This window comes from Somniosus microcephalus, chromosome 19 (genome assembly GCF_052327205.1).
Source record: "Somniosus microcephalus isolate GS21.2 chromosome 19, FLI_Smic_1.0, whole genome shotgun sequence".
NCBI lineage: Eukaryota > Metazoa > Chordata > Chondrichthyes > Squaliformes > Somniosidae > Somniosus > Somniosus microcephalus.
In genome coordinates, this window is record NC_141005.1 from 70,652,335 (window position 1) to 70,666,229 (window position 13,895).

At 42.8% G+C, this 13,895-nt stretch overlaps 1 protein-coding gene across 5 annotated transcripts in view; it reads left to right on the top strand.

Annotated features, from left to right (window-relative positions):
- The window catches only part of depdc5 (DEP domain containing 5, GATOR1 subcomplex subunit), a 181,404-nt gene that overhangs the window by 16,065 nt on the left and 151,444 nt on the right, over window positions 1–13,895 (top strand). For all 5 annotated transcript variants that reach the window (XM_085962009.1, XM_085962011.1, XM_085962012.1 and 2 more), the window contains exons 9-11: window positions 3,887–3,948; window positions 5,559–5,628; window positions 13,334–13,406. In XM_085962009.1, the coding sequence (XP_085818135.1) occupies window positions 3,887–3,948; window positions 5,559–5,628; window positions 13,334–13,406 (205 nt within the window). The remainder of the gene's footprint in view (window positions 1–3,886; window positions 3,949–5,558; window positions 5,629–13,333; window positions 13,407–13,895) is intronic.

Genomic DNA, 13,895 nt, shown 5'->3' on the forward strand with positions numbered 1-13,895 from the left:
CTTTGGCCAGTATCTGAAGCTGAACTAGGTTATCAAGCCATTTGTCCTGTGAGCCTCGTGTTTTCTGCAGTATATCAGATATGAGCAGGCCTGTTGCTGCCACCCCTTCCACATCCAGTGGAAATCGAGATATTTAAAACACAGAACTCTTATTTAACAAGATTATTACCTGAGCCACGAGCGAATTTGGCTAGGACAAATAAAATTAGAGAGTTAAATGCGTGGCTCAAAGACTGGTGTGGGAGAAATGGGTTTTGCTTCCTGGGACACTGGCACCAGTACTGGGGCAGGAGGGAGCTGTTCCGTTGGGACGGGCTTCACTTGGCCAGTGCTGGGGCTAGAGTCTTGGCGGATCATATAACTAGGGCTGTAGAGAGGGCTTTAAACTAACTAGTGGGGGGGAGGTTCCTAGAGAGCAAATAATAAAAATGACAACAGAGAAGGTCATAGACTTAGGTAGCAGTGGGGAAATTAAAAACCAGAGCGTGTCAGGAAGGGGCAGAAGGTATGGAGTAAAAGGTAAAGTAATAAAAAGGGCAAAAGCAGGAACTAAGTGACACAAAACATATTTGAAAGTTCTCTATCTGAATGCACGTAGTATTTGTAACAAAATAGACGAGTTAATGGCACAAATAACTACATATGGGTATGATCTTGTGGCCATTACAGAAACATGGCTGCAGGGTGACAATGCCTGGGAATTAAACATACCAGGTTATTTAACGATCAGGAAGGACAGGCAGGAAGGAAGGGGAGGTGGGGTGGCTATGTTAATAAAGGAAGGAATCACTGTAATACAGAGAAATGATATTGGGTCAAAAGATCAGGATAATGAAACAGTTTGGGTGGAGATAAGGAATAATAAGGGGAAAAAAACACTAGTGGGCGTAGTCTATAGGCCTCCGAACAGTTGCAAATCTGTTGGACGGAGTATCAATCAGGAAATAGTTGAGGCTTGTAATAAGGGAACATCTATAATTATGGGGGATTTTAACTATCATATTAATTGGACAAATCAAATTGGGCAGGGCTGCCTTGAGGATGAGTTCATTGAGTGTATTAGGGATGGGTTTCTTGAGCAGTATGTAACTGAACCGACCAGGGGGCAAGCAACCTTAGATCTGGTCCTGTGTAACGAGACGGGATTAATTTAAAATGTCCTAGTAAAGGATCCCCTTGGAATGAGTGACCAGAAGGTTGGATCTCAAACAAGCGTGCTAAGCTTGAATAAAGGAGACTATGAATGTATGAGAGTGGAATTGAGTAGAGTGGATTGGGAAAATAGATTAAAGGGTAAGACGATACATGATCAGTGGTGTACATTTAAGGAGTTATTTTACAACTTCCAAAAAATATATATTCCACTGAGAAGAAAAGGGTGTAAAAGAAAAGACAGCCATCCGTGGCTAAGTAAAGAAATTAAGGATAGTATTCCACTAAAAACAAGGGCATATAAGGTAGCCAAATCTAGTGGGAGGATAGAGGATTGGGAAAACTTTAAAAGACAGCAAAGAAGAACAAAAAGATTGATTAAGAAAGGGAAGATAGATTATGAAAGTAAATTAGCAAAAAATATAAAAACAGATAGTAAGAGTTTTTATAGTTATATAAAAAGAAAAAGGGTGGCTAAAGTAAATGTTGGTCCCTTAGAGGATGAGACCGGGAAATTAATGGTGGGAAATATGGAGATGGCAAAAACACTGAATGAATATTTTGTATCAGTCTTTACAGTAGAGGACACTAAGAATATCCCAACACTGGACAAACAGGGGGCTATAGGGGGGGAGGAGCTAAACACGATCAAAATCACTAAGGAAGTGGTACTCGGTAAAATAATGGGACTCAAGGCGGATAAATCACCTGGACCTGATGGCTTACATCCTAGGGTCTTGAGGGAAGTGGCGGTAGGGATTGTGGATGCATTGGTAATAATTTTCCAAAACTCCCTGGACTCAGCAAAGGTCCCGGCAGACTGGAAAACTGCTAATGTAACACCCTTATTTAAAAAGGGCAGTAGACAGAAGGCTGGAAACTATACACCGGTTAGCCTAACATCTGTGGTAGGTAAAATTTTGGAGTCCATTATTAAGGAGACAGTAACAGGACATTTGGATAAACATAATTTAATAGGACAAAGTCAGCATGGTTTTATGAAGGGGAAGTCATGTTTGACAAATTTGCTGGAGTTCTTTGAGGAAGTAACATATAGGGTGGATAAAGGGGAACCAGTGGACGTAGTGTATTTAGACTTCCAAAAGGCATTTGACAAGGTGCCACACAAAAGATTATTGCTTAAGATAAAAAATCACGGGATTGGGGGTAATATTCTGGCATGGATAGAGGATTGGCTATCTAACAGAAGGCAGAGAGTTGGGATAAATGGTTCATTCTCAGACTGGCAATCAGTAACTAGTGGTGTTCCGCAGGGGTCAGTGCTGGGTCCCCAACTCTTTACAATCTATATTAACGATTTGGAGGAGGGGACCGAGTGTAACATATCCAAGTTTGCAGATGATACTAAGATGGGAGGGAAAGTAGTGAGTGAGGAGGACATAAAAAACCTGCAAGGGGACATAGACAGGCTAAGTAAGTGGGCAGAGATTTGGCAGATGGAATACAATACTGGAAAGTGTGAGGTTATGCACTTTGGCAGGAAAAATCGTAGAGCAAGTTATTATCTTAATGGCAAGAAACTGGAAAGTACTGAAGTACAAAGGGATCTGGGGGTCCTGGTGCACGAAACTCAAAAGGTTAGTATGCAGGTGCAGCAAGTGATTAAGAAGGCCAATGGAATGTTGGCTTTCATTGCTAAGGGGATAGAATATAAAAATATGGAGGTCTTGCTTCAGTTGTACAAGGTATTGGTGAGACCGCACCTGGAATACTGCATACAGTTTTGGTGTCCATACTTAAGAAAAGACATACTTGCTCTCGAGTCAGTACAAAGAAGGTTCACTCGGTTAATCCCGGGGATGAGGGGATGGACATATGAGGAGAGGTTGAGTAGATTGGGACTCTACTCATTGGAGTTCAGAAGAATGAGAGGCAATCTTATTGAAACATATAAGATTGTGAAGGGGTTGGATCGGGTGGATGTGGGGAGGATGTTCCCGATGATGGGTGAAACTAGAACTAGGGGGCATAGTCTTAGAATAAGGGGCTGCTCTTTCAAAACTGAGATGAGGAGGAACTACTTCACTCAGAGGGTGGTAGGTCCATGGAATATGCTGCCCCAAAAAGCTGTAGAAGCTACATCATTACATAAATTTAAAACAGAAATAGACAGTTTCCTAGAAGTAAAGGGAATTAAGGGTTACGGGGAGCGGGCAGGAATTTGGACATGAGTCTAGGTTCGGATCGGTCATGGCCCTGTGGGTAGCGGAGCGGGCCCAGGGGCCGTGTAGCCTGATCCTGCTCCTATTTCGTGTGTCTAATTCTGTTAGATTCAGGAGATGGTTCTGTGATAGTAGATTGGCGGTTAGGATCAGATCAGCCATGATCTTATTGAATGGCGGAGCAGGCTCGAGGGGCCGATTGGCCTACTCCTGCTCCTATTTCTTATGTTCTTATGTTTTTATTGTAGACAAATAATTATGGGATAATATTTTGTATTTGTGCAGTTTAAAACCAGAGGTGGCACCTCCTGTCTTCTTTGTTGAAGTGTCCCCACAACCTCCGATCAGTCTGGCTGTGTGTTGGACTGATGTATTAACAGTAATGCTGATCAGAGATCGAGAGTGAGGAGAATTTAAGGGAAAAAGATGTTGGACTTGAAGTTTTCCCACTTTCCACTGCTGACTGGGGAAAGGCAGTGAGCAGGTTGCAGATGTTTCTTTGAATGATTGGCCTGTTCTCTAACCATCCTGTCTGTTCCTTTCTCACCTAGGCGACTTGTACTTTGAGAAGGCTGTAAATGGTTTCCTTGCTGACCTATTTGCCAAATGGAAGGTAAGAGAGGAGTATAATAACTGAATGTGGAAGATGGGATCAGTTTTGCATATTAGTGTGTGTGTACACACAGTAAATCCTTGTTTAAACGGCACTTTAATCATCCGGAATACTTTAATAACCGGCAAAATAGATATATCTCCATGCAAAGCAACACCTCAATAACCGGTAATCTTGCCGATTCTACCATACATTTAACGGAACATTCTGTAGGTGAGTACCCAATTATACAGTACATTTTTTGATTTTTAATTTTTGCGTGTGTTAAAAATTGCCTTGGTAGGTCTGCCTCTCTGTTATCCAGAATTTATCATCAACCGGCACCATCCTGGTCCCACAGGTGCTGGATAAGAAAGAGCTTGCTGTATATGATTTCAATGTTTTCATGCATGCAAAACATATATATTAGGTAACGGATAGCAAACTGGCAATATAGGTAGTGAATGGTTCACTTAATTGCTGCTCTACCCTGAATTTTCATCCTTTTTCTTCCCTCCTTTCCTGAAGGCACTCATTCTTGCTGGGATACAGCACCACAAGTGTTGCCAGCCATCTGGTACCTCCCCCCACGCCCCCCCCCCCCCCCCAAAGTGACCATTCTTGATGTGTGAATCTAGATGGTGAGAATTAGCAGGTGTTTTGCTGCAGGGATATTGCGCGGATTATTCCCTCATCTATGGATATAATTTCCTTCAGTTGACAATATGCGAGGTAAAGTTGGAAGGAGTATAAAATGAATAGCCAGTCAGTCACCACTTTCCTTCCTGGTCTCCCTCTGCATCCTAGGATAGATCTAGGTCGCTGGGAAGTGCTCCGTCTCTGTGGTACCCTCTCCCAGTGGCCATGCTGAGATCTGGAAGCTCAACCGCACGTGTCTGCAAGCTTGTATCTGACACGCAGTGACAACCACCCACTATCATAACCTTTAGTCTGTCAATGTGTTTAGACTCTGTTACCCTGATCAGACCTGAATTCTAAACCACAAAATCAAAAGGCAGTGCGTGCTGGAAATCTGAAATAAAAACACAAAATGCTGGAAACACTCAGCCGGTCAGGCAGCATCTGACCTTTCAGCAGAATTCGAAAGCTTCGGTAGCATGCAAAATACAGGAAACTTTCAATTTACCAGCACCTAAATAACCGGAAATCTCAGTTAACTGGCAAAATTCAGGAGTAGGTTCAGGTAAGTTTTATTACTTGCCTTCCTCGATCTGTTGCTGTGCAAGGGTGTGGCAGCAGCTGTTGCTAAGCTACAGAGACGCTTGGAACTTGTGGCCATTGTTCTGAACCTGTTGCTTTATACGGAGCTCTCAGCTCCGTATCTTTTACTATAGCGTTCGGTTATCCGGAATTTTTGATGAACCGGCACCACGTCGGTCCCGTTCGTGCCGGATAAAAAAAAGTTTCCTGTATAACCTATTTATTGGACAGCGCCTCATTGAGTATTCTTAATCTAGTCGCAATAGAAATGAAAATACTGAATAAGATATTCAAACGTATGATTTTGCTGTACAAATTTCTGCCGCAATTTGAGTGTCCTATCAAACAAGATGGATTGCTGCAATTTAAAATGTCTCTTTTTTTTTTTCCCCCCCCTCCTTTAATTTTAGGATAAGAATTGCAGCCATGAAGTGACGGTGGTTTTGTTTTCCAGAACTTTCTATGATGCCAAGTCAGTGGGTGAGTTTGTCCTTTGGTCAGTGTTATTGTAAGGCTCCGAGTTATGGGATGACCAAAGATTGCATCAGTGTGCCTTTCCTTTTGGAAGTTCCAGAAGCCGTTCAGCCCAGGAATCCACAGTCACGGTGCTGCTGGTTCTAATCCGCTGCAACGTTGGAAGTTAACTGCAGAGAAATCCATAATTGATTCAAGCGCAAAATTACATTTCTTTCAGTTCTTTAAAACTACTGGTCCAAGTGTGCAGCCTAAATCTATCATCAATTTTCTGTATTTACAGTTCATTATAATTGGCATGGTTATTTAAAAAAAAAATCATCCAAATTCATCCAAAAGTTGCAGAACCTGTAATACTTTTTTCATAGTCACAAACTGGAGCACGTTGAGCAAAAATATCTTTTGCTTTTGCTTTTTTTGAAGTGCTCCACATCCAGAGCTGCTACCACAGTTAACACCGGTAAGTTAAATGCCTCGGCTTTCTGTGTCTGCGAGGCTCCGTCGTTCAAACTCTTGCCTCTGAGCCAGAAGTTGGTGGCTTCAAGCCCCACCACACGACTCGAGCACATAATTTAGGTTGACGGCCCGCTACTGAGGGGGAACTTTGTTGATGGAGGTGCTGTCTTTCGGATGAGGCATTAAACTGAGGCGCCATCTGCCTGTTCAGGTGTACATAAAGACTCCATGACCCTATTTGAAGAGAGGAAGTTCTCCCAATGCCCTAGCCAACATTCCCCTCTCAACCAACACCATCAAAGACCAGAGAGAAGGGGAGAATACGCAAGAAAATAGGAAAAAGTAGAGAGATAATTGGGATGCTCCATGCCCAGTTGGAATCTTGAGGGCAGGAGTCGTCCAGCCATAGAAGTTTACAGCACAGAAGGAGGTAATTCGGCCCATCATGTCTGTGCCAGCACTTTTTTTCAGGATTAGCAATCCAAAAGTAATCCCACTACCATGCTCTATCCCCATCGTCCTATAGCTTCCCCTGCTTCAAATATTTATCCAATTTTCTCTTAAAAGATGCATTGGTCTCTGCTTCAAGCAATCCCTGTGACAAAACATTCAACTCCAACAACTTGCTGTGAAAATACATTGCTCCTATTCTCTCCTCACTTTCCACCAATTTTAAATTCATGACCTCTTGTCACTTAGTCCCCAAAGAGAGGAAATGGTCTTTCCTTGTTCAGTGTATTAACAACTGTTCATTATTTTAAAAACTTCTAATAAATGTCCTCTTAACCATCTTTGCTACAGTGGAAATAGTTGTGGTATCCCAAGTCTTCCCTCCTAGCTCGCGTTTCCTGCCTCTTGCATCATCCTGGTGAACCTACGCTGTACTCTCGCTATAGCTTTAATGTCCTTTCTAGAATGGTATGCCCACAACTGCACACAATCGTTACGCTTGTATTCTATACCTCTGCTTATAGAGCTCAAAATGCTGTCTGCCTTTATCAAGCTGCATTCGCACGTTCATGAAATTAGGTCTCTCTTCATCCACATCCTTCGGAGTCTTTCCATTGAGTGCATACTCCAATTCCTTATTTTTCCTCCTGGAATGTTATGCCTCACACTGATCCAAATTCAATTGTATCTGCTACCTATCTACCAATTCTGCTAACCTGTCTGTCTTTCTGAAGTCTTTTACAGTTCTCCTCCCTGTTTGCCAAACCCCCTACTTTTGTGTAAATGTCAATATTGTATTCCCTGTACCCAAATCCAAATCATCTCTATAGACAGAGAATAAAAGTGGACTCAACACCGAACCCTGGGATATAACGCTTCCAACCTTTCTCCAATCCATTTAGATTAACTCGGTTTCCTTTCCGTCAACCGACTTTGTATCTATGCTGATACATTTTTTCTTCTATATCCCTGAATTTTTCTAACAAGCCTTTTCTGAGTCATCTTATCAAATGTCTTCTGAAAATTCATATGAATTATAGCTACTACATTCCATTTATCCAATCAGTCACTTCTTCAAAAAGCTCGACTACATTTATCAAACGTGACTTGCCTTTAACAAATTTCTGCTGGCCTTGATTGATTGATGCATTTCTAAATGCTCACTAATTTTATCTTGAATGATGGATTCTAAAAGCGTGCCCTTAGCAGACGTTGGACTAATTGGCCTATAGTTGCTCAGTTTATCCTTCTCGCCTTTCCTGAACCAAAGTGCGACATTGGCTCCATCCCAGTCCCATGACACAATTTGCATATTTAAGGAGGAATTTTAAAAAATGTGACCAGAGCTTCTGCTGTCTTTTCTCTGACCTCATTCAACAGCCCAGCGTGTAGTCATCAGGGCTGGTGATTATTCACCTTGAGTTCTGTTGGGTTTTGAACCAATTCCTTTGCTACAGTTCCTTATCCTCCTCCAGTACACCCACATACTTGCCATCATTTGTAAAAACTGATGCAAAATATTCATTTAGCATCTCTGCCATAACTTCATCCTCCACAATTGGAACCCTCTTTCATCCCTGCATGGTCCTCCCCTCCCTTTATTCTTTTACTTTCTCTATTCCTGTTTAGTTTTCTATACCCTATTTTTATCATATGCCTCCCTTTTTAAGTTTGCTTCGTTTTAATCTCTCCATTTTTCCATAGCACGCCATCTTTTGATGTAGTCCCGTTTTGCCTTGCATGAATATATTTATTCTGTACTTGACCCATCTCGTGTTCGAAGATTTTCCACTGCTGATTTGTCGGCCCATTTGCTAACTTTTCTGTCCATTTATTTTGAGTCAGATTTCTTCATACCTTGTTGAATTTTGCCTTTTTCTAGTCCAGTAGCGTTATCTTTAAGTCTTCATTATCCTTTTCTGTTTTTCATTGAACCTAACTATGTTGTGATTTTTATTTCCTCACTGTTCTCCTGTGCTCACATTAGTTATTTAGGGCAGCACGGTGGCATAGTGGTTAGCACTGTTGCCTCACAGCGCCAGGGACCCGGGTTCAAATCCGGCCTCGGGTGACTGTCTGTGTGGAGTTTGCACATTCTCCCCGTGTTTGCGTGGGTTTCCTCCGGGTGCTCCGGTTTCCTCCCACAGTCCAAAGATGTGCGGGTTAGGTTGATTGGCCATGACAAAAATTGGCCCTTAGTGTTAGGGGGGGTTTAAATACGTGGGGTTACGGGGATAGGGCTTGTGTGGGATGGCTGTCGGTGTAGGGACCGGGTGCTAGGGTTTGGATGATCAGCCATGATCTCGTTGAATGGCGGAGCAGGCTCGAAGGGCCGAATGGCCTACTCCTGCTCCTGTCTTCTATGTTTCTATGTCTATTTGCCAGATTGGCTCAAGAGCACTTCTTTCTTCGAGTCACAGAGCTAGGAAACAGTCCTGGATACATTCTAAACAGTGTTCCCCACTTTGACCATGAACATGTACGGGGATCCAGGAGGTAGAGCTGGAGGAGCCGCAGCCCTTGCTCTTGTCCAACAGGTTTGAGGTTCTTACTCCCTGTGGGGACAGGAGCAGGGACTGCAGGGAGGATGACCAACCTGGCCACAGCACCGTGGAACGGGGGGCCATTCAAGAGGGGGGAGTAAATAGAAATGTTGTAGTGGTAGGGGATAGTATTATTAGGGGGATAGATAGAGTTCTCTGCAGCCGAGAGCGAGAGTCCCGAAGGCTGTGTTGCCTACCCGGTGCCAGGGTTAAGGACATCTCCTCTGGGCTGGAAAGAAACTTGCAGTGGGAGGGGGTGGATCCAGTTGTCGTGGTCCATGTTGGTACAAACGACGTAGATAGGACTAGGAAGCCGGTTCTGTTAAAGGAGTATGAGCAGCTAGGGGTCAAATTAAAAAACAGAACCTCAAGGGTAATAATCTCTGGATTATTACCTGAGCCACGAGCGAATTTGGCTAGGACAAATAAAATTAGAGAGTTAAATGCGTGTCTCAAAGACTGGTGTGGGAGAAATGGGTTTTGCTTCCTGGGACACTGGCACCAGTACTGGGGCAGGAGGGAGCTGTTCCGTTGGGATGGGCTTCACTTGGCCAGTGCTGGGGCTAGAGTCCTGGCGGATCATATAACTAGGGCTGTAGAGAGGGCTTTAAACTAACTAGTGGGGGGGAGGTTCCTAGAGAGCAAATAATAAAAATGACAACAGAGAAGGTCATAGACTTAGGTAGCAGTGGGGAAATTAAAAACCAGAGCGTGTCAGGAAGGGGCAGAAGGTATGGAGTAAAAGGTAAAGTAATAAAAAGGGCAAAAGCAGGAACTAAGTGTCACAAAACATATTTGAAAGTTCTCTATCTGAATGCACGTAGTATTCGTAACAAAATAGACGAGTTAATGGCACAAATAACTACATATGGGTATGATCTTGTGGCCATTACAGAAACATGGCTGCAGGGTGACAATGCCTGGGAATTAAACATACCAGGTTATTTAACGATCAGGAAGGACAGGCAGGAAGGAAGGGGAGGTGGGGTGGCTATGTTAATAAAGGAAGGAATCACTGTAATACAGAGAAATGATATTGGGTCAAAAGATCAGGATAATGAAACAGTTTGGGTGGAGGTAAAGAATAATAAGGGGAAAAAAACACTAGTGGGCGTAGTCTATAGGCCTCCGAACAGTGGCAACTCTGTTGGACGGAGTATCAATCAGGAAATAGTTGAGGCTTGTAATAAGGGAACATCTATAATTATGGGGGATTTTAACTATCATATTAATTGGACAAATCAAATTGGGCAGGGCTGCCTTGAGGATGAGTTCATTGAGTGTATTAGGGATGGGTTTCTTGAGCAGTATGTAACTGAACCGACCAGGGGGCAAGCAACCTTAGATCTGGTCCTGTGTAACGAGACGGGATTAATTTAAAATGTCCTAGTAAAGGATCCCCTTGGAATGAGTGACCATAACATGGTTGAATTGCATATTCAATTAGAGGGTGAGAAGGTTGGATCTCAAACATGCGTGCTAAGCTTGAATAAAGGAGACTATGAAGGTATGAGAGCGGAATTGAGTAGAGTGGATTGGGAAAATAGATTAAAGGGTAAGACATTTAAGGAGTTATTTTACAACTTCCAAAAAATATATATTCCACTGAGAAGAAAAGGGTGTAAAAGAAAAGACAGCCATCCGTGGCTAAGTAAAGAAATTAAGGATAGTATTCCACTAAAAACAAGGGCATATAAGGTAGCCAAATCTAGTGGGAGGATAGAGGATTGGGAAAACTTTAAAAGACAGCAAAAAATAACAAAAAGATTGATTAAGAAAGGGAAGATAGATTATGAAAGTAAATTAGCAAAAAATATAAAAACAGATAGTAAAAGTTTTTATAGTTATATAAAAAGAAAAAGGGTGGCTAAAGTAAATGTTGGTCCCTTAGAGGATGAGACCGGGAAATTAATGGTGGGAAATATGGAGATGGCAAAAACACTGAATGAATATTTTGTATCAGTCTTTACAGTAGAGGACACTAAGAATATCCCAACACTGGACAAACAGGGGGCTATAGGGGGGGGAGGAGCTAAACACGATCAAAATCACTAAGGAAGTGGTACTCGGTAAAATAATGGGACTCAAGGCGGATAAATCACCTGGACCTGATGGCTTACATCCTAGGGTCTTGAGGGAAGTGGCGGTAGGGATTGTGGATGCATTGGTAATAATTTTCCAAAACTCCCTGGACTCAGCAAAGGTCCCGGCAGACTGGAAAACTGCTAATGTAACACCCTTATTTAAAAAGGGCAGTAGACAGAAGGCTGGAAACTATACACCGGTTAGCCTAACATCTGTGGTAGGTAAAATTTTGGAGTCCATTATTAAGGAGACAGTAACAGGACATTTGGATAATCATAATTTAATAGGACAAAGTCAGCATGGTTTTATGAAGGGGAAGTCATGTTTGACAAATTTGCTGGAGTTCTTTGAGGAAGTAACATATAGGGTGGATAAAGGGGAACCAGTGGACGTAGTGTATTTAGACTTCCAAAAGGCATTTGACAAGGTGCCACACAAAAGATTATTGCTTAAGATAAAAAATCACGGGATTGGGGGTAATATTCTGGCATAGATAGAGGATTGGCTATCTAACAGAAGGCAGAGAGTTGGGATAAATGGTTCATTCTCGGACTGGCAATCAGCAACTAGTGGTGTTCTGCAGGGGTCAGTGCTGGGTCCCCAACTCTTTACAATCTATATTAACGATTTGGAGGAGGGGACCGAGTGTAACATATCAAAGTTTGCAGATGATACTAAGATGGGAGGGAAAGTAGTGAGTGAGGAGGACATAAAAAACCTGCAAGGGGACATAGACAGGCTAAGTAAGTGGGCAGAGATTTGGCAGATGGAATACAATACTGGAAAGTGTGAGGTTATGCACTTTGGCAGGAAAAATCATAGAGCAAGTTATTATCTTAATGGCAAGAAACTGGAAAGTACTGAAGTACAAAGGGATCTGGGGGTCCTGGTGCACGAAACTCAAAAGGTTAGTATGCAGGTGCAGCAAGTGATTAAGAAGGCCAATGGAATGTTGGCTTTCATTGCTAGGGGGATAGAATATAAAAGTAGGGAGGTATTGCTTCAGTTGTACAAGGTATTGGTGAGACCGCACCTGGAATACTGCATACAGTTTTGGTGTCCATACTTAAGAAAAGACATACTTGCTCTCGAGTCAGTACAAAGAAGGTTCACTCAGTTAATCCCGGGGATGAGGGGATGGACATATGAGGAGAGGTTGAGTAGATTGGGACTTTACTCATTGGAGTTCAGAAGAATGAGAGGCGATCTTATTGAAACATATAAGATTGTGAAGGGGTTGGATCGGGTGGATGCGGGGAGGATGTTCCCGATGATGGGTGAAACTAGAACTAGGGGGCATAGTCTTAGAATAAGGGGCTGCTCTTTCAAAACTGAGATGAGGAGGAACTACTTCACTCAGAGGGTGGTAGGTCCATGGAATATGCTGCCCCAAAAAGCTGTAGAAGCTACATCATTACATAAATTAAAAACAAATAGACAGTTTCCTAGAAGTAAAGGGAATTAAGGGTTACGGGGAGCGGGCAGGAATTTGGACATGAGTCTCGGTTCGGATCGGACATGGCCCTGTGGGTAGCGGAGCGGGCCATGGGGCCGTGTAGCCTGATCCTGCTCCTATTTCGTGTGTCTAATTCTGTTAGATTCAGGAGATGGTTCTGTGATAGTAGATTGGCGGTTAGGATCAGATCAGCCATGATCTTATTGAATGGCGGAGCAGGCTCGAGGGGCCGATTGGCCTAATCCTGCTCCTGTTTCTTATGTTCTTATGTTCTTATTACCTATACACAGGTCAATCTTGGGATGATGAAAATCACCCAGTGTTATTGTCCAGTTCTTCTTGCGTCTCTCTCTGAACTGTCTGCAGGTCCCCTTTATCTCATCTCCACTGTTTGGAGGCATGTAATGCACACCAAAAAACTGCACAATTTCCCTTCCTGTTTCTTAATTCTATCAATGTAGGTTCTGCCATTGTCCTCGTTAGCACTTTTAATGGGACAAATATTGAATTGTGCTCTTATTGTAACAGATCTGAATAAGATGAAATTGTGTAGAAAGCACACGGACTGTGTTTATGGGGACATTCACAGCTTAGGCTGCTTCACCCCCCCCCCCCCCCCCCTCTCTGTGGTTGTGACAACACTCTCCTGACAATGCTCTAACAAGGTATGACTTGTATCTTAACACGATCTGTGTTCACAGTCCAATTGTATTTGTTACAGATGAGTTTCCTGAGAGTCACCGACCCTCCATTCAGCAGGATCACGAGGGGAGATTCTATGAAGACTTTTATAAGTAAGTTTTTTTTGTGTTTGTTTGTGTAAGTGTGATTTTCCTTCCTTCCCACCCACTGCATGGTACGTACGATTTCCTGAGTGAGAGCTCAGCCATTTTGGGTCCACCTCCGCTGTCGGCTACAGGGAGAAGCAGTGTCTAACCTGAAGTGACTCCATTGGAGGTCAGAACTTCTGACTGAACAGCAATGGGTCCTTTATATTTCTGCTTTCAGTGTAAGATTCTGAGATAGTTATCTATTTGGCCTCGATGGGATTTTGGTTTAGTTTATATGATGTTGCTACGAAGGTAGATTTGGTTCACAGAGTTCCAGAGAGAGACAAGCAACTGGGATGTTGCTTATGACAAATAGTTGGAATAGCAGATGAATCAGCCATCTGGGAGCTGTGTATTCTTACATATATCAGTTTTGAGACAATGGTCACCGTTGGAACATTCCTTAGTAGTTTGCACCTTCAATGTTAGAATGGTCTTCATTCAGTACGCCCA